The 13,802-nt window shown below is 36.7% G+C and overlaps 1 protein-coding gene across 4 annotated transcripts in view; it reads left to right on the forward strand.

Annotated features, from left to right (window-relative positions):
• Positions 1-13,802, forward strand: part of pik3cb (phosphatidylinositol-4,5-bisphosphate 3-kinase, catalytic subunit beta) — a 52,011-nt gene that overhangs the window by 16,537 nt on the left and 21,672 nt on the right. For 3 of the 4 annotated variants that reach the window (XM_016442755.1, XM_016442756.1, XM_016442757.1), the window contains 9 exons: positions 5,121-5,304; positions 6,435-6,663; positions 7,846-8,066; positions 8,163-8,345; positions 9,597-9,764; positions 11,087-11,176; positions 12,077-12,328; positions 12,580-12,676; positions 12,915-13,045. In XM_016442755.1, the coding sequence (XP_016298241.1) occupies positions 5,155-5,304; positions 6,435-6,663; positions 7,846-8,066; positions 8,163-8,345; positions 9,597-9,764; positions 11,087-11,176; positions 12,077-12,328; positions 12,580-12,676; positions 12,915-13,045 (1,521 nt within the window). In that variant the 5' untranslated portion in view covers positions 5,121-5,154. The remainder of the gene's footprint in view (positions 1-5,120; positions 5,305-6,434; positions 6,664-7,845; positions 8,067-8,162; positions 8,346-9,596; positions 9,765-11,086; positions 11,177-12,076; positions 12,329-12,579; positions 12,677-12,914; positions 13,046-13,802) is intronic. The other variant, XM_016442758.1, reaches the window with a different exon arrangement.

A 13,802-nucleotide genomic window follows, 5' to 3' on the forward strand; every position in this document is an offset into this window, starting at 1 on the left:
GATGTAAACTAGTTGTGTACTCAAAGTTTACTACTGTTATACTTAAAGTATACTTAAAAGTATACTTTTATATACACTAGAAAGTGGGCCAATTTAGTCCCAAGGAGTATTGAAATAGTACACTTACAAGTATACTACTAGTACACTGATATTTGAAACTTGCTACATAAAGTATACTTAAAAATATACTTGAACTTTACTTAAGTATACTTGCTAAAATAAACTTGAAGTATACTACTTTTTGGTAAGGGTAGCCTACTTTTTTAAATTGCTGCCTGGTGTACTTGATTCGGATAATAATAAAGAACACTAAATGACATCACAATTTGTTGAACTGATGCCATAATGGGAGTCAAACAACTATCAGATTAGTGCCAGGGTGGGGGGCTCTAAATCCAATCTCTTGTAGAGAACTTTGTAGCATACTTGTATTGTTGAGGGCTGGATAGGACAAAATGTCACTACATTTATTAAGCAAAACATTTAACAAAAAGCAGGAATTTTAAATGATAAAACAATGTATCTAGGTCTACTTTTAAATAAGAGGACTACAAGTCTTGGAAAAATACTTTCAAGATTAAAAAGTATTATAATAAAATTGTATGTTTATGTTTTTCATGTTGCTTGATTAGAACAGATAGGATCATTTAAAAAAAAAAAAAGATTCATAAAAGCCACTCACCAAGTTTTCCCAAAATTACTTCACATCTACAAATGTTGACTCTACAAATAAACAATTAATTTGACATTTCTTTAGTAAAGAATCAGAGGATACAGGATTATGGGCTTTTCATTCCATCCAAATAAGTTTAATCAGCGGAAGAGTGACCATAGTTATGGCATCACTCTCCGGAAAACTGCATGGATTTAGTGCTGCACTTGTTTCTGATTTTACTGTAGCTTTAATCTGCTTTATGTGCACATTCATCAGTGTTTTTAAGATTTGTGGGCTGTTTGAATATGTGTGGGGACTGGGGGTGGGGGTGGAGGGTTAACTCAGTCACTGCTGCCGTATTTTTTTTTATGATTTGCGTGTGGCTGGGTCATAAGGTCTTCCATTAGTCATGGTACTTTTGAGAGAAAAAGAGAGGGGGCACAAGCATACTGGTGTGTCTGAGTATAATAGGGAGAGAACTTCCTGTCTTGTTTGTATCAAAAGATTAATCAGTGGCAAAACCTTATGGTCCTTTCTATTTACTGTTTAATGCACTCTTTTCTCTTAAATTCAGATTTCTTTATTAGTATATAAGGATTACAGCAGTGGCTTAATCCATATAAGTCCATATAAGCTGCGAATGCTCCGCATACCCAGGCCATTTGAGAGAATAAATTCACAGGATAATTCATATAAACATGATTATAAGTTGATCCCCTGTCATTTGAAATGTAACTTAAACCTTAAAGAGTTAGGAATAAGTACGTAAAATTACTTATTTGCCAAACGGCAGTAATTTTCTTTAAATCTACCAGTTGCGATTGCTTCCGGGCGAGAGGATTCTCCGCAGCTTTCTCGCCTCCACTCTATTGCTATGACTCGTCAGGATTGTAGCGCGTTCTCAGTGATTTGCTGGTCTGCGGCTGATTTAATGCACAAGGTAAGCTGTCAGCGAAGCGCTCGCCCAAGCGGAAAAATGTGCTGCTGCTGTCAGATCTTGACTGCCGAAAATCGCATTGTGTTTGATGCAAAACCAACTCGACTAAATCAAAAGAAAAAAAAACACGAACGGTATATTTTTATTTTCTCAAGCAAAGCAAATTTTAAAAGTCCACTGAAAACGTATGTTGAAGATAAATGTTATTGTCAACGTTATTGCCTAAGCGGTAAATTAAAAAAAAAAATGTTTATAAACATTTATAAACAAAATTGATTAATAACCAAAAAGAATAAGAGCTCATATGTTCTGTACATATGCATAGAAGTATCATCTTATGCTTGGGAGGTTTATACTTGATGTGTTCATTCAGTGTATCTTAGATTGTGGCAGCTGTGTAAATGCAGTGACACTAAGGAGGAAGTGGCCCCTTAAAATTTTACATTTCTCTTTTTCATTCAATGAAAGGAACTCTGAAATAAATAGTTATATTCTTCTATAGAGTTGAGTCTCTTAAAAAGGAGTATTTTTAGCAGTGAAGGAGGAAGTGCACCTCTGTCTGGACCTGCCCTGGTGTGCAGTGATTGCAAATCCACTTTTCAGTAGCCATGTCTTTTTTTTATGTCTTCTTGTGGCCACGTCCACTGAAAACATCTTCTTACATTTTTGGTCATAGACAGCGTATGTTGAAGATAAATGTTATTGTCAACGTTATTGCCTAAGCGGTAAATAAAAAAAAAAAATGTTTATAAACATTTATAAACAAAATTGATTAATAACCAAAAAGAATAAGAGCTCATATGTTCTGTACATATGCATAGAAGTATCATCTTATGCTTGGGAGGTTTATACTTGATGTGTTCATTCAGTGTATCTTAGATTGTGGCAGCTGTGTAAATGCAGTGACACTAAGGAGGAAGTGGCCCCTTAAAATTTTACATTTCTCTTTTTCATTCAATGAAAGGAACTCTGAAATAAATAGTTATATTCTTCTATAGAGTTGAGTCTCTTAAAAAGGAGTATTTTTAGCAGTGAAGGAGGAAGTGCACCTCTGTCTGGACCTGCCCTGGTGTGCAGTGATTGCAAATCCACTTTTCAGTAGCCATGTCTTTTTTTTATGTCTTCTTGTGGCCACTTGGTGGTCACTGATTCTGAACTTTGTGCCCTCTCAATGTTCTGTCTTTGGCAGAGAAGAGATATATAGGCTGTGCTTATTGTTTAGATCCAGATTTAATTTGCCTTTGGGATTTCATTTGTTTTCTCCAGTGTTCTATGTGCAGTAGAATAAATATCTCTCTGTAAATTCATAATTTCCTTTAATCTAATAGACTGTTGTGATGCATTAATATTGGGAGTGTTGTTTGTGGGCTGTGGTACTACAGAGAGGATATTTCTGTGGATTCAGTTCAGTTGTGATCTAAGGTCTTTATATTGTAGGGCATCTTCACACCAACAATTTAAAGCTGCAGTCCGTAACTTTTCTTTGGTTAAAAATGATCCAAAATCAATATTTGAGCAAGTACATAACCAGCCAGTGTTCAAAACTATCGCCTTACTTTAGCCCGATTCACAACGGTTAGTTTATAATAATATTTTTTCATTTGAGTGGTACGGGTAGGTTTTCGCGGGAAATTCGAGCATGCCGCTGCGTCATTACGTCACGTCTGTAAACATAAAGAAGTTGTCCCGGCTACTAGGCTATCGCATGTGAGGATCCTGCAGGTGGCAGATCGTTTGCCTTTTCTCACAGCAGCTAGAATAATGAAATGTCAAAAATTCATTTTGATGGCGGATTGTAATCCAGAAAGGATTATATGAAACACATGTGAATGAAATTAAATTATATTCCAGTTTTAAATGTGCTTCTGATTACAGATAGCCTGGGATTACACAAGATTTGTATTTTAAAGACAACCAGTTCGAAGGGAGCATAGTTTGCTTTTTGGGTTAAAATAATTTCTTGGTATGGAATTCGAATGGTATGACAATTAGAGATTAGACTGTACAGAAATTGAAATCTACACACATACTATACTCATAGTCACTCAATGACTGCATCAAAAACACACTCTAGAAAAAGGCATTTTCACGCAAAGCTGCAAAACACATGAAATGTTTAGTCCTTCTGTAGTTGACATTCTCCTGATTGATCACTGTCTTTTTAAGAACGGTGGAAAGCTTTCTGATAACTTGATCACAGTCGATGAGAGCACTAGTTCACAAAGTGCTCTCTTAAGGACCAACATAGAGGGTAAAACCTCAGCACACAGTAGCTCTTAACAAATGGTGCCGTTAGCAGGGAGAGGTCAGAGGTCTGAGAACGTCAGTGCTTTTGAGCTGTGGTGGACTTGGAGGTTGGGCTTCCTGAAGCACTTCACAGCATAGTTATTTGAACCTCTTGATATGAGCTATAATGGATGTGGTGCACTGTGGCCTATCTAAAAGCAGACAAAGTGCACTTACAGCTGCATTGGCACAGCAATTAACTCTTTCCTGTGTGTGTATATCTAAATAAACAATAGTTTGCTTGTGTGTGTGACAATCTGTGTTCACAAAATCAAAAACCACATCCTCTGTCCCCTAATGTGGGTATGTCTTTGTCTAACTTGTCATTTCTCACCTGTGTGTGGAAGTGTGCTGTCAAACCACATCCCCCACCTCTGTCCTCAAAGATTGACATTGTGTGACAGCGAGTCTCTGCACATGTCTGGTCTCTGTTTGATGATGTCATACTTATTATGATGTATTGAGTTTGTTGGTAAGGTGAGAGCAGAGAGATAATAAGCATCATGTGTTTCAATGACTCATTGATGCACACTTCAGGGAAAATACTGACTCTGAAAATAGCAAGTTAAGCCCAAGTTGTTTAGAAAAGGGATGTGTGCACTACCTAATGGACACACAAAAGAGATACTTTTGAATTGAAGCTATATCATAGTGTAGTGTTTTTCTGTTTTTATTTATTTTTTTTATTTTTTTTAAGGTGTAGCTCATGCAAAAGACAATTCTGACATGTATTCACCCTTATGCTGTTATAACTCATAAGAATTACGTTCATCTTCGGAACATAAATGAGGATTTATTTATTCTCATCTCTCATTAAAGGTAATCCTTATGATTTAAGCATTTTTTCTTTGTCTTCCAAAAGGACGAAGTTGCTTTATATGATTAACAGAATTAATTTAGGCTTTTATTCACATATGAACATTGACCAATGCACATACACAGAACACATCAAATATGGAAGCTCAAACACGTGTGCTTAATGAGAACTGCAAAACCACCTGCAAATCCATTTATTTTTTTGTTGGTTGTCTTTCTGTTGCTTCTCTAGTGCACCTGTTGTCACTATCATTTGTACCAAAGCAAATCACTGTAACAAATCACTTATGATTCGTAACAGGACAGATTGATTTCCCTGAAGTTTAATTGACTTGCTGTGATAATTAAGTGTCCCCTTAACTTTTTTAAGCTGTATGCATATTTAACATATACATGTATACATATTAAGTATATATTTGTGTTCAGGTTCTCATGGTTTGGTTCCAGCGTGCTGTCTGCCATGCCTCCCGCCAAGACAGATCAGCTGGACTTGTGGGCGGAGTCAGGGCTGGATGGAGACGTCCAGGTGATGGTCGACTTCCTGTTGCCCACAGGAATATACATCCAGATGGAGGTTCCTCGAGAGAGCACCATCCAACACATCAAACTGGTACATGTGTTTGTGTGCAAGCAGATTCTCTGCTGTCTGTTAATTTGTGCTTCAAATAAAATAAATGCTGGTTACACTTTATTTTGATGGTCCCCCTTTACACATTCAGTTGACTATAACTTTGCAAGTACATGTTGACTAACTCTGTTTAGTGTATTAATCTAATGACTGGTAGTTGACAGGTAATTGCTGCATTACTTATAGTAACCAGAATGTCTATCAAAATAAAGTATTTCCTAAATGTTTGTTTTTTTGTTTGTTTTTTTATTTATTTGCTCTAGAGAACTGATCAATTTGCAGTGTGAAGTAAAGCCTGTTTACATTGGAATATTCAGTGTAAATTTCTGCAGCGTATGTGCTGTAAACATAAATGAAATCTTGTGGCATGTTGATGAGAAGTGTGCTTTTTTTTTGTAAGCAATTAGATATAAGATTTTCACACAATGGATGATGAAATAGAAACATGGGCTTTAAAGGTCACATATTGTACACCTTTCTGGAGTTTTATTTTAGGTTTTGATGTCCTTACGCCCCTTACCATAGCCACCTGTGAGCTTCAGCGTCAAAATCAAATCAATTTGAGCGCGATTTAAACCCGGATGATTGTAAACACTCTAAGTTCGCCTGCCTTGGGAAAGCTAGCGTGTCTGCGACATAGTGATAACACTCGTTGCCTTCTCTAGCGCAGCTCAACCAGGTCTCATGCCATTCGTCGATATTTGTGATATCACAAATCCCGGAAAATATGCGTTGTAGTCCAAACGAGTTGTTCGTTGTAGTTTTTTCAAACTTATATGGTAGTTAAATAGCCCCTAGACCTCAGTTATCGTGAAAAAAGCCAGGAAATTTCAGTTTTGACAATATGGAACCTTTAATAGCCATATCTAAAATATTTGTTATAAACTGTAATTTCATACATTGGGTTTATTATGAATGCAGTTAGTTAGTGAAGTGACCTAGCAGCCGCATAGCAACACCCTCGTAACTGCTTAAAAAATTTTAACAACCACAAAACAATGCCCAGACAACCACCTTTAGCATTCTAGTGGAGTTTTCCAAAGGCAAGCACTTTTTTTCAACAGAGTTTTCGGATTATTCACTCTCATCATCTTGCTTTTGTGTTCATCTAGCTGTTATGGAAGGAGGCACAGACATACCCTCTCTTCTCATTGCTGGGGGAGATGGAGGGTCACATGTTCGAGTGTGTGAACCAGGCAGCAGTGCACGAAGAGCTGGAGGATGAAACCAGGCGGCTATGCGATGTGCGACCGTTCCTGCCTGTCCTCAAACTGATCACACGCAACTGTGGACGTGCAGAGCGCATACTAGACTCTAAGATCGGAGTGCTCATTGGGAAAGGTGACGCATATGAACATAGCTCTCATTGTACATGTGATTATGTTTTAGCTAATATCCAATAGACTGGCTGAGACTATCTGGGATTTTTCAGTGACCCTTTCTGCAGGTTAAAGTTGTTTACCCCAGTGGGTGACTGTCTTTTTGTGTATTATGAGAATCTCATTTAATCATTCTTAGTTTACAGAGCAAAGGTAGACAAAGCAACAAGAAATATTATATCTAAAATGGACATTACTTAGTATTAACTTTTCTTTTCTGACTATTTTAGTGTTTTACACATCTATGATGAACCTTCTAATGTGTCTGTTTATGTAATCTTTGACACACTTTTGGTACCAGCAAATAACAGTAAGTGTGTGTTACTCAGCAGAGGCTAATTTGAGAGTGATGCTGATTGTTTGTTCGTATGTAAGGATGAATCATCATGGGGCTATGATGAATTGTCAGGCTCAGCCCGCAAGGCTAATGCACTCACACACTCCACTGGCTGACTTTAAAACACACACAAACACACATAATATGGGCAGCCTCTCTTAGTGGAGAGGATCAAATGAATTTTTAATGCTCTTTAATTGTCATCATGTGTGTTATCAGGAAGCCATTTGGAACCTTTCCCCAGAGCTCCATTTCGTAAACAAAACACACTGATGTCAGTCACCAGAAACAGATGCTCATTAAAAGAATAGTTCAGTCAAAATTGAAAACTGGCATCAGTTACTCACTTTTAGTTTCGCAGATCCATTGTATTTTCTGTTCTCTGAGAAACACAAAAGGAAAAATCTTTTTTTCTTCCATTAAATTTCTAATCCACAAACTTTGCGTGCTATATTGCTTAATTCACGCAACTAGTTTGTTGCAGAAATGTAAGTCTAAGTTGACTTAAATTTCTGCAACTAACTGGTTGCGTGAATTTCTCCTTGTTCCTCACACACACACACACTTCAGTATAGTACAGTGCAATTCTGTGAACTATTCCCTTCCCTTAATATCCCTCCTTTATAAAACTCAAAAAAAATTATGATTTTGGAAAATACCATTACATTAAACATTACAAATGCATAAGTGTTAAAACCATTTTATCTGTGAGAGTGGTTTACAATTTTAAAATTCCGATACATTCTCAGCAGTGGATGTTGTTGATATTGTGAGGGTAAAGTCACAGAACTTTGTCACATGGCACAGGTCTTCATGAGTTGGATGCCCTGCAAGACCAGCAAGTAAAAGACTTTCGCTCCAAAATGAAGCGAATCAGCGAAGAGAAGATGCAGCGCATGCAGCTGATGTCGTGTGGAGAGTGGCTTCGGAGCTGTTACTCTACGCAGCTGGGGACAGGGTCTTTGGAGAATTTGATTGACAAACATGAGGGCGTAATCAAAATTACCATGCACTACGACCAGTCACAGGTGTGTAGTGTTATTTTGGTATGTAGTATGTTGCAGATGTCCTTACAATGAAATTAATTATCAGTCTTATCCTCTTATTTCTTTTTCTTTCTTTAGGACACAGCCAGCCTGAAAGTGTCATTGCATTGTACGGTAACTGAACTAATGGACCAGGCTCTCAAGAAATGGCAGACCACTCACGGCCCAGAGGAAGACATTGGGACCCGTAGCGATTATGTGCTGCGTGTCAGTGGCAGATTTGAGTTCCTGTTTGAAGATCACCCTCTTAATCAGTGCAAAGTAAGATACGTTGCAAGAAATAGCCTTGAAATGTCAAACTATATTTTCCAAGGTTCACTATTGTTAATATGGCAAAAATATAGCACATTGCATACTGTTTTTAAAGCAATGGGAAGCTTAGTGTCAAGCTTTGCTGCACCTATAAAAGCATTTCTTCATTCAGATAATAAGTTTGTCATCATTTACTCATCATCATGCCATTTCAAACCTCTATGACTTTACATTTGTATGACTATTTTTATAAGACCAGTAACATGGTAATTTTAGAAGTAGTCTATATGGTTTGTGAAGCTATATATTAAAAGAATTAAATAGTTTCTTAATCACTGAAAATATTGTAACCAAAATTGTGTGAACTCTATTCCTTTACACAAAGTCGAGTTTTTAAATCCTTTAAAGTGACAACTGAACATTACATGTAATGATTTTTAAAGGGGTCATATGATGCTTTTTTAAAGATCATTATTTTGTGTATTTGGTGTAACAGAATATGTTGACATGCTTTAATGTTCAAAAAACACATTATTTTTCAAATACAGTACATTATAGGAAAACTTGAAATCGCATCATATGACCCCTTTAAAATATTTCTTAAGTTCTTCGGTTGGGTTCATCTTTTGGGCCTGAATTAGTCTATCTGTTGTTTAATTGCTTTTTGCATGTTCACATTTAATATTCATCATGCATCATATTACCACAGTCAGCTTTAGTGTAGTTCATCAACATTGTTATCATGCAAAAACCTCTTGAGAATGAGATATACAGTAACACCAGCGTTGTTGTTTTTTTTAAAACGATGAAAAGAATTCTGCTAGTGAAATGTGTCAAACTGGTAAGTCATGTTCAGACATCAAACAAAAGAGAGTGTGCTTTACTAAATGTTGTGTACACAATAGTTTAGTTTCATCATGAGCCTAAAACCAGTCAGGTGAGTGATCGGCGGCAGCAGTTCATTAAGGACATTTGTGGCGTGTTTGGATCATTAGTGCGATGTTGTTCCAGGAAATACATATATAAACTCAGACTATGCAGACACATAAACACACACATTTGCACACACACACAGATGTTAGAAATCATTCATTTGCATTTTACAACTTACTAAAAGTAAACTAAAATATAACAGTTTTACTGTGTTTTTTATGCATGATACCATCATGGTACTTTGGTGCCGTTTATAGGGGCAAATTTATGATTTATTTTCTGTTTGAGAACTCTAATATTAATATCTCTGTGTGTTTATGTGTGTAGTACATTAGGGATTGTTTGTTGGCCAATGAGAGCCCTCATCTGACACTGGTTCACTGTGACGTTGTGAAGGCAATGTTTGAGAAGGAAATCAGCACAATTGGATCAGTGCTTGCGCGGAAAACTTCAAACCCTCCTCTACCACTGCCCCCAAAGAAGAGGCCGCCAACGGTAAGCACACTTTCTGTGTTCCCTGCACTTCAGCTAATCAAAGGTGTTCCTAGTTTTGTGCACCTAGCTGCACCAAACAGCAATGCAAAAGTAATTATTTTTCTAATCCGGTTTCCCAAACACTCCTTTTATCTTGCATCTTGTCATCCATTGTTCAGATAAACAGGCAGTCCCACCCCAAACTCAAGCCATTGGTTGAGGCAGAAGTTGACATCTCAACAGCTCAAATAAACAGAGCATTGTTTTTAAAGTGCCATAGGGTCACAGTGATTGCACTCTTTAGTCCCTTACGGAAATTAACCATGGTTTTACTACAAATAAAACCAAAAAAACATGGATACTATAGTTAAACCATGGTAACCACAAATTAACCATGGGTTTGCAACATTAACCATAGTTTAACCATGGTATTTCTATAGTAAAACTGTTTATACAAATATAAATTTTGTGTTACACACACACAAAAAAAACTTGGTTACTTCAGTTTTATTATAATAATGGTTAATTTTTGTAAGGGGTAAGTCTAATTAAAAATAAAATACTTGTAATTCTTTTTGCACATTAAACTGGAGTAGGAGAAAGTAGAGGCAATTGGCTCTTCTTGCTGTGCAGCTTTTTTTACAGTCTTGTAATATTTGTTTAATGGCTGGTATGTTTTGGCTGATGTTTGCTGTCATGTAGATGAGTTATGTTGTAAGTATGTGTATATCATGTAAGTCATGCTCATGTGTAGCATCCATTGCACAGTAGAGCTTGTTTCCTCACAACACGGTTTTGGGCCAGTGAGTTTCAAAAATGTGTTCCAGGAAGTGAGTCAGGCAAGTGCGTGTTTTTGCACTGATCATGTGAGTTATTTTGCCGATGTCAGATTGCTGACCTCCGCAAAACTGCTGGTGTTAAACCAAACCCCTAAGGGGATGTGTACAGTATGCATTTATGTGAGCGTCTATGTGTTTGAATTAGTGTGTATGAGGTTGCCGTTTCAGAGGTATATGAACTTGTTTGGTGATTTGGACACTTAAGCCACACGTAATGTCTGAATATCATTGCATTAGATAAAATAAATCAAAAATATCCATATGCAACGAAATTGTTCTGTATCTTTTCACAGAATTTTTAAACGTTCAAAAATTGACTTTTCTGATCCATTTTTGTGTCAGTGTGATTTTACAGGATGCCAGGTCCTCATGTTCATTCAAGTGACCCAAAAATCTTTTATTTGCAATTAATGGCACTTCAAAGACAATAGAGAGTATGCATTTGTAAGGTAATAATTAAATTGTCAGAATTTACACTCTTCTTTTATCTTTCTCTCTCCTCAGCAGTTACATACGTGTGTTTGGAAGGTTCATTCTTTGTTTAGAATTAATCTTGTGAAAGGTAATAAGGTGAACGCTGAAGATGCTGCTAAGGTAAACATCAACACCTCTGAATTCAGAATAATCACTAACCTTACACTAACCTTTATCTGCCTCCTAGTGGCCTAGAACCAGTATTACATTAAAATGAATACATATTTACGTAAAGGTGCAGCTTGTCATTTGTGTTCCATTCGAAAGTAATAAAGACTTGGTAATGGTAATTACTCTTATGGTAATTTGTAACTGTTTTACAATTTGGCAAATTGGTGACTAGTTTGTATGGATTTGTATGATCTCATTCATGCATTCTCAAAAATCATATGAAATCACCACCTCTTAAAATAGTTGAGATTGGGTTGTTAATGTCTATTTATAAAAGTCTATAGAGGACATGAAATAAGTGAAACAAAAACAGAAATATAATAATGATAATGCATAAGTTCAATGTGCTTTTGTATGTGTGGAAATACCACAGACAGTGTTTTTAGAGTAGCCCTCAGTTCTGTGTACAGTATATGCCAACTGGACACGTTCATAGTAAAAAGATTTCCAAGCAACTTTTAGTGTATAACAATCTTTAACACTTTACCCATTATGCATTTTAGCTTATTGTGATAGAATTGTTCACCATGTTTGAGCAAAGTAACATCCTGTTATGCACATTATGCTACAGGCTTCACTTTATATGTTAATCTAACAGTACCCTTACTTTTTATTTGAAAAAAAATAAAATTAAATTAAAAAAAAAAATTTTTTTTTTACCAAATCAAATTACCTTGTCAGTCAGACAAAGCAAATAAAATGCTAGCAATAATGTCAGTCAGATGTCTATTTTTGTTATACCTGGATAGGAAAAAACATTTGCACATAACTTTGAATAATGTAGTCCAAAAAGGATTGTATGTCATGCTAATTTTTATTTTAATTTTTTTGTAACTTGGATATGTGTAGATCCAGGTTCGAGCAGGGCTCTTTCATGGTACAGAGCTGTTGTGTAAGACAGCGGTCAGCAGTGAGAGCAGCAGTCGATCTGAGCATGTGTGGAACAAAACACTGGAATTTGACATCGCTGTTTGTGACCTGCCCCGAATGGCCCGCCTCTGTTTTGCCATTTACGCCGTTATGGACAAAGTGAAGAAACAGAGGTCAACCAAGAACACACACCTGAACAAATACCAGACTATCCGCAAGGCGGGGAAAGTGGTGAGATCAACACATTAACTTTTTTCATTGCATGTATTCTTAAGCTCTTGTATACCAGTGCTCAAATTGACTGTCTTATGTGTTATGGGCGATTACCAAAACAATATTTGGGGATCTCATGCCCCCCAAGTCTTATTTTTTTATCCTTTCTAATAGGGGGTTTAACAACCCCCATCCACCCTCACCAATTCAGGCAGTGATGCTTACACATTCATTAATCATATATTTTGCATGTTATATTTTCTCTCTAGCACTACCCAATAGCATGGGTTAACACAATGGTGTTTGACTACAGAGGGCAGCTGAAGACTGGCGACATTATACTCCACTGCTGGTCCTCTTTTCCTGGTGAGAACACACACACGCTTACATTCTCAGCTTAATAAGGTTTGATTGTGACTACAGGGTTGTGTAAACTGCTGGGCAGTTGTGTCATAGGGTGTGTGTCTGTGAAGTTAGAAAAAGACTGTGTGAGTTATCAGTTCGTCTGTGAGTAATACTTCATTTTGTGCAAGGTTGTGCACTGATGTCTTGTAAAGGAAGGAAGTGTGCTCAGGAAATGCCTTTTTTTTTCTGTGTGTTGCAGATGAGCTGGAAGAGATGTTGAACCCTATTGGGACAATTCAGACCAATCCATACACAGAGAATGCCACAGAACTACATATAAGCTTTCCAGAATACTCAACACAACCAGTTGTATTTCCTGCTTTTGACAAGGTATGCATATACTCACAATATGAGCATAATTCACAGATGTACACGTACACTCACAAATGTACACATGTTAGTGTGGATATCTACTAACCAGTTTACTAGATATTACTAGTATATAGGCCCTCGGTATTAGTATATAGGCTAGTATATAGGCCCTCAGAAAATACTAGTATCTAGGCCTTCAGAATATAGTATGACACACTATTTTGCTATTTAATACTGTAAAGCTGCTTTGACACAATCTGTGTTGTTAAAAGCTCTATATAAATAAAGGTAACTTGACTTGACTTGACCTCAGACTAGCCACATTATATTTACTGACTGTTTAATGGAATTGTATGGAGAAAATAGTAGAGTTATCAGAAAATTGGCTTCTGCAAACGAATTGGCTTTGGACTTAAGATGCAATTTGTCTTGCAGAGTCAGGAAAGGGCTGGCACCTTTGAGTTAATGTCTTATGGTCTAGTCCATAATGCAGCATATATTGGTAAAGAATCGGCCACAGAGACCGGAAAAGCTGTCTGGCAGTTATCAATTACAGTGTGTATGGGTGTGGGTGTGTGTGTGTACAGTATATATATACACACACATATACAGTGGGTACGGAAAGTATTCAGACCCCCTTAAATTTTTCACTCTTTGTTATATTGCAGCCATTTGCTAAAATCATTTAAGTTAATTTTTTTTCCTCATTAATGTACACACAGCACCCCATATTGACAGAAAAACACAGAATCGTTGACATTTTTGCAGATTTATT

The sequence above is a fragment of the Sinocyclocheilus anshuiensis genome, unplaced genomic scaffold, assembly GCF_001515605.1.
Source record: "Sinocyclocheilus anshuiensis isolate Anshui unplaced genomic scaffold, SAMN03320099.WGS_v1.1 scaffold1257, whole genome shotgun sequence".
Taxonomy (NCBI): domain Eukaryota; kingdom Metazoa; phylum Chordata; class Actinopteri; order Cypriniformes; family Cyprinidae; genus Sinocyclocheilus; species Sinocyclocheilus anshuiensis.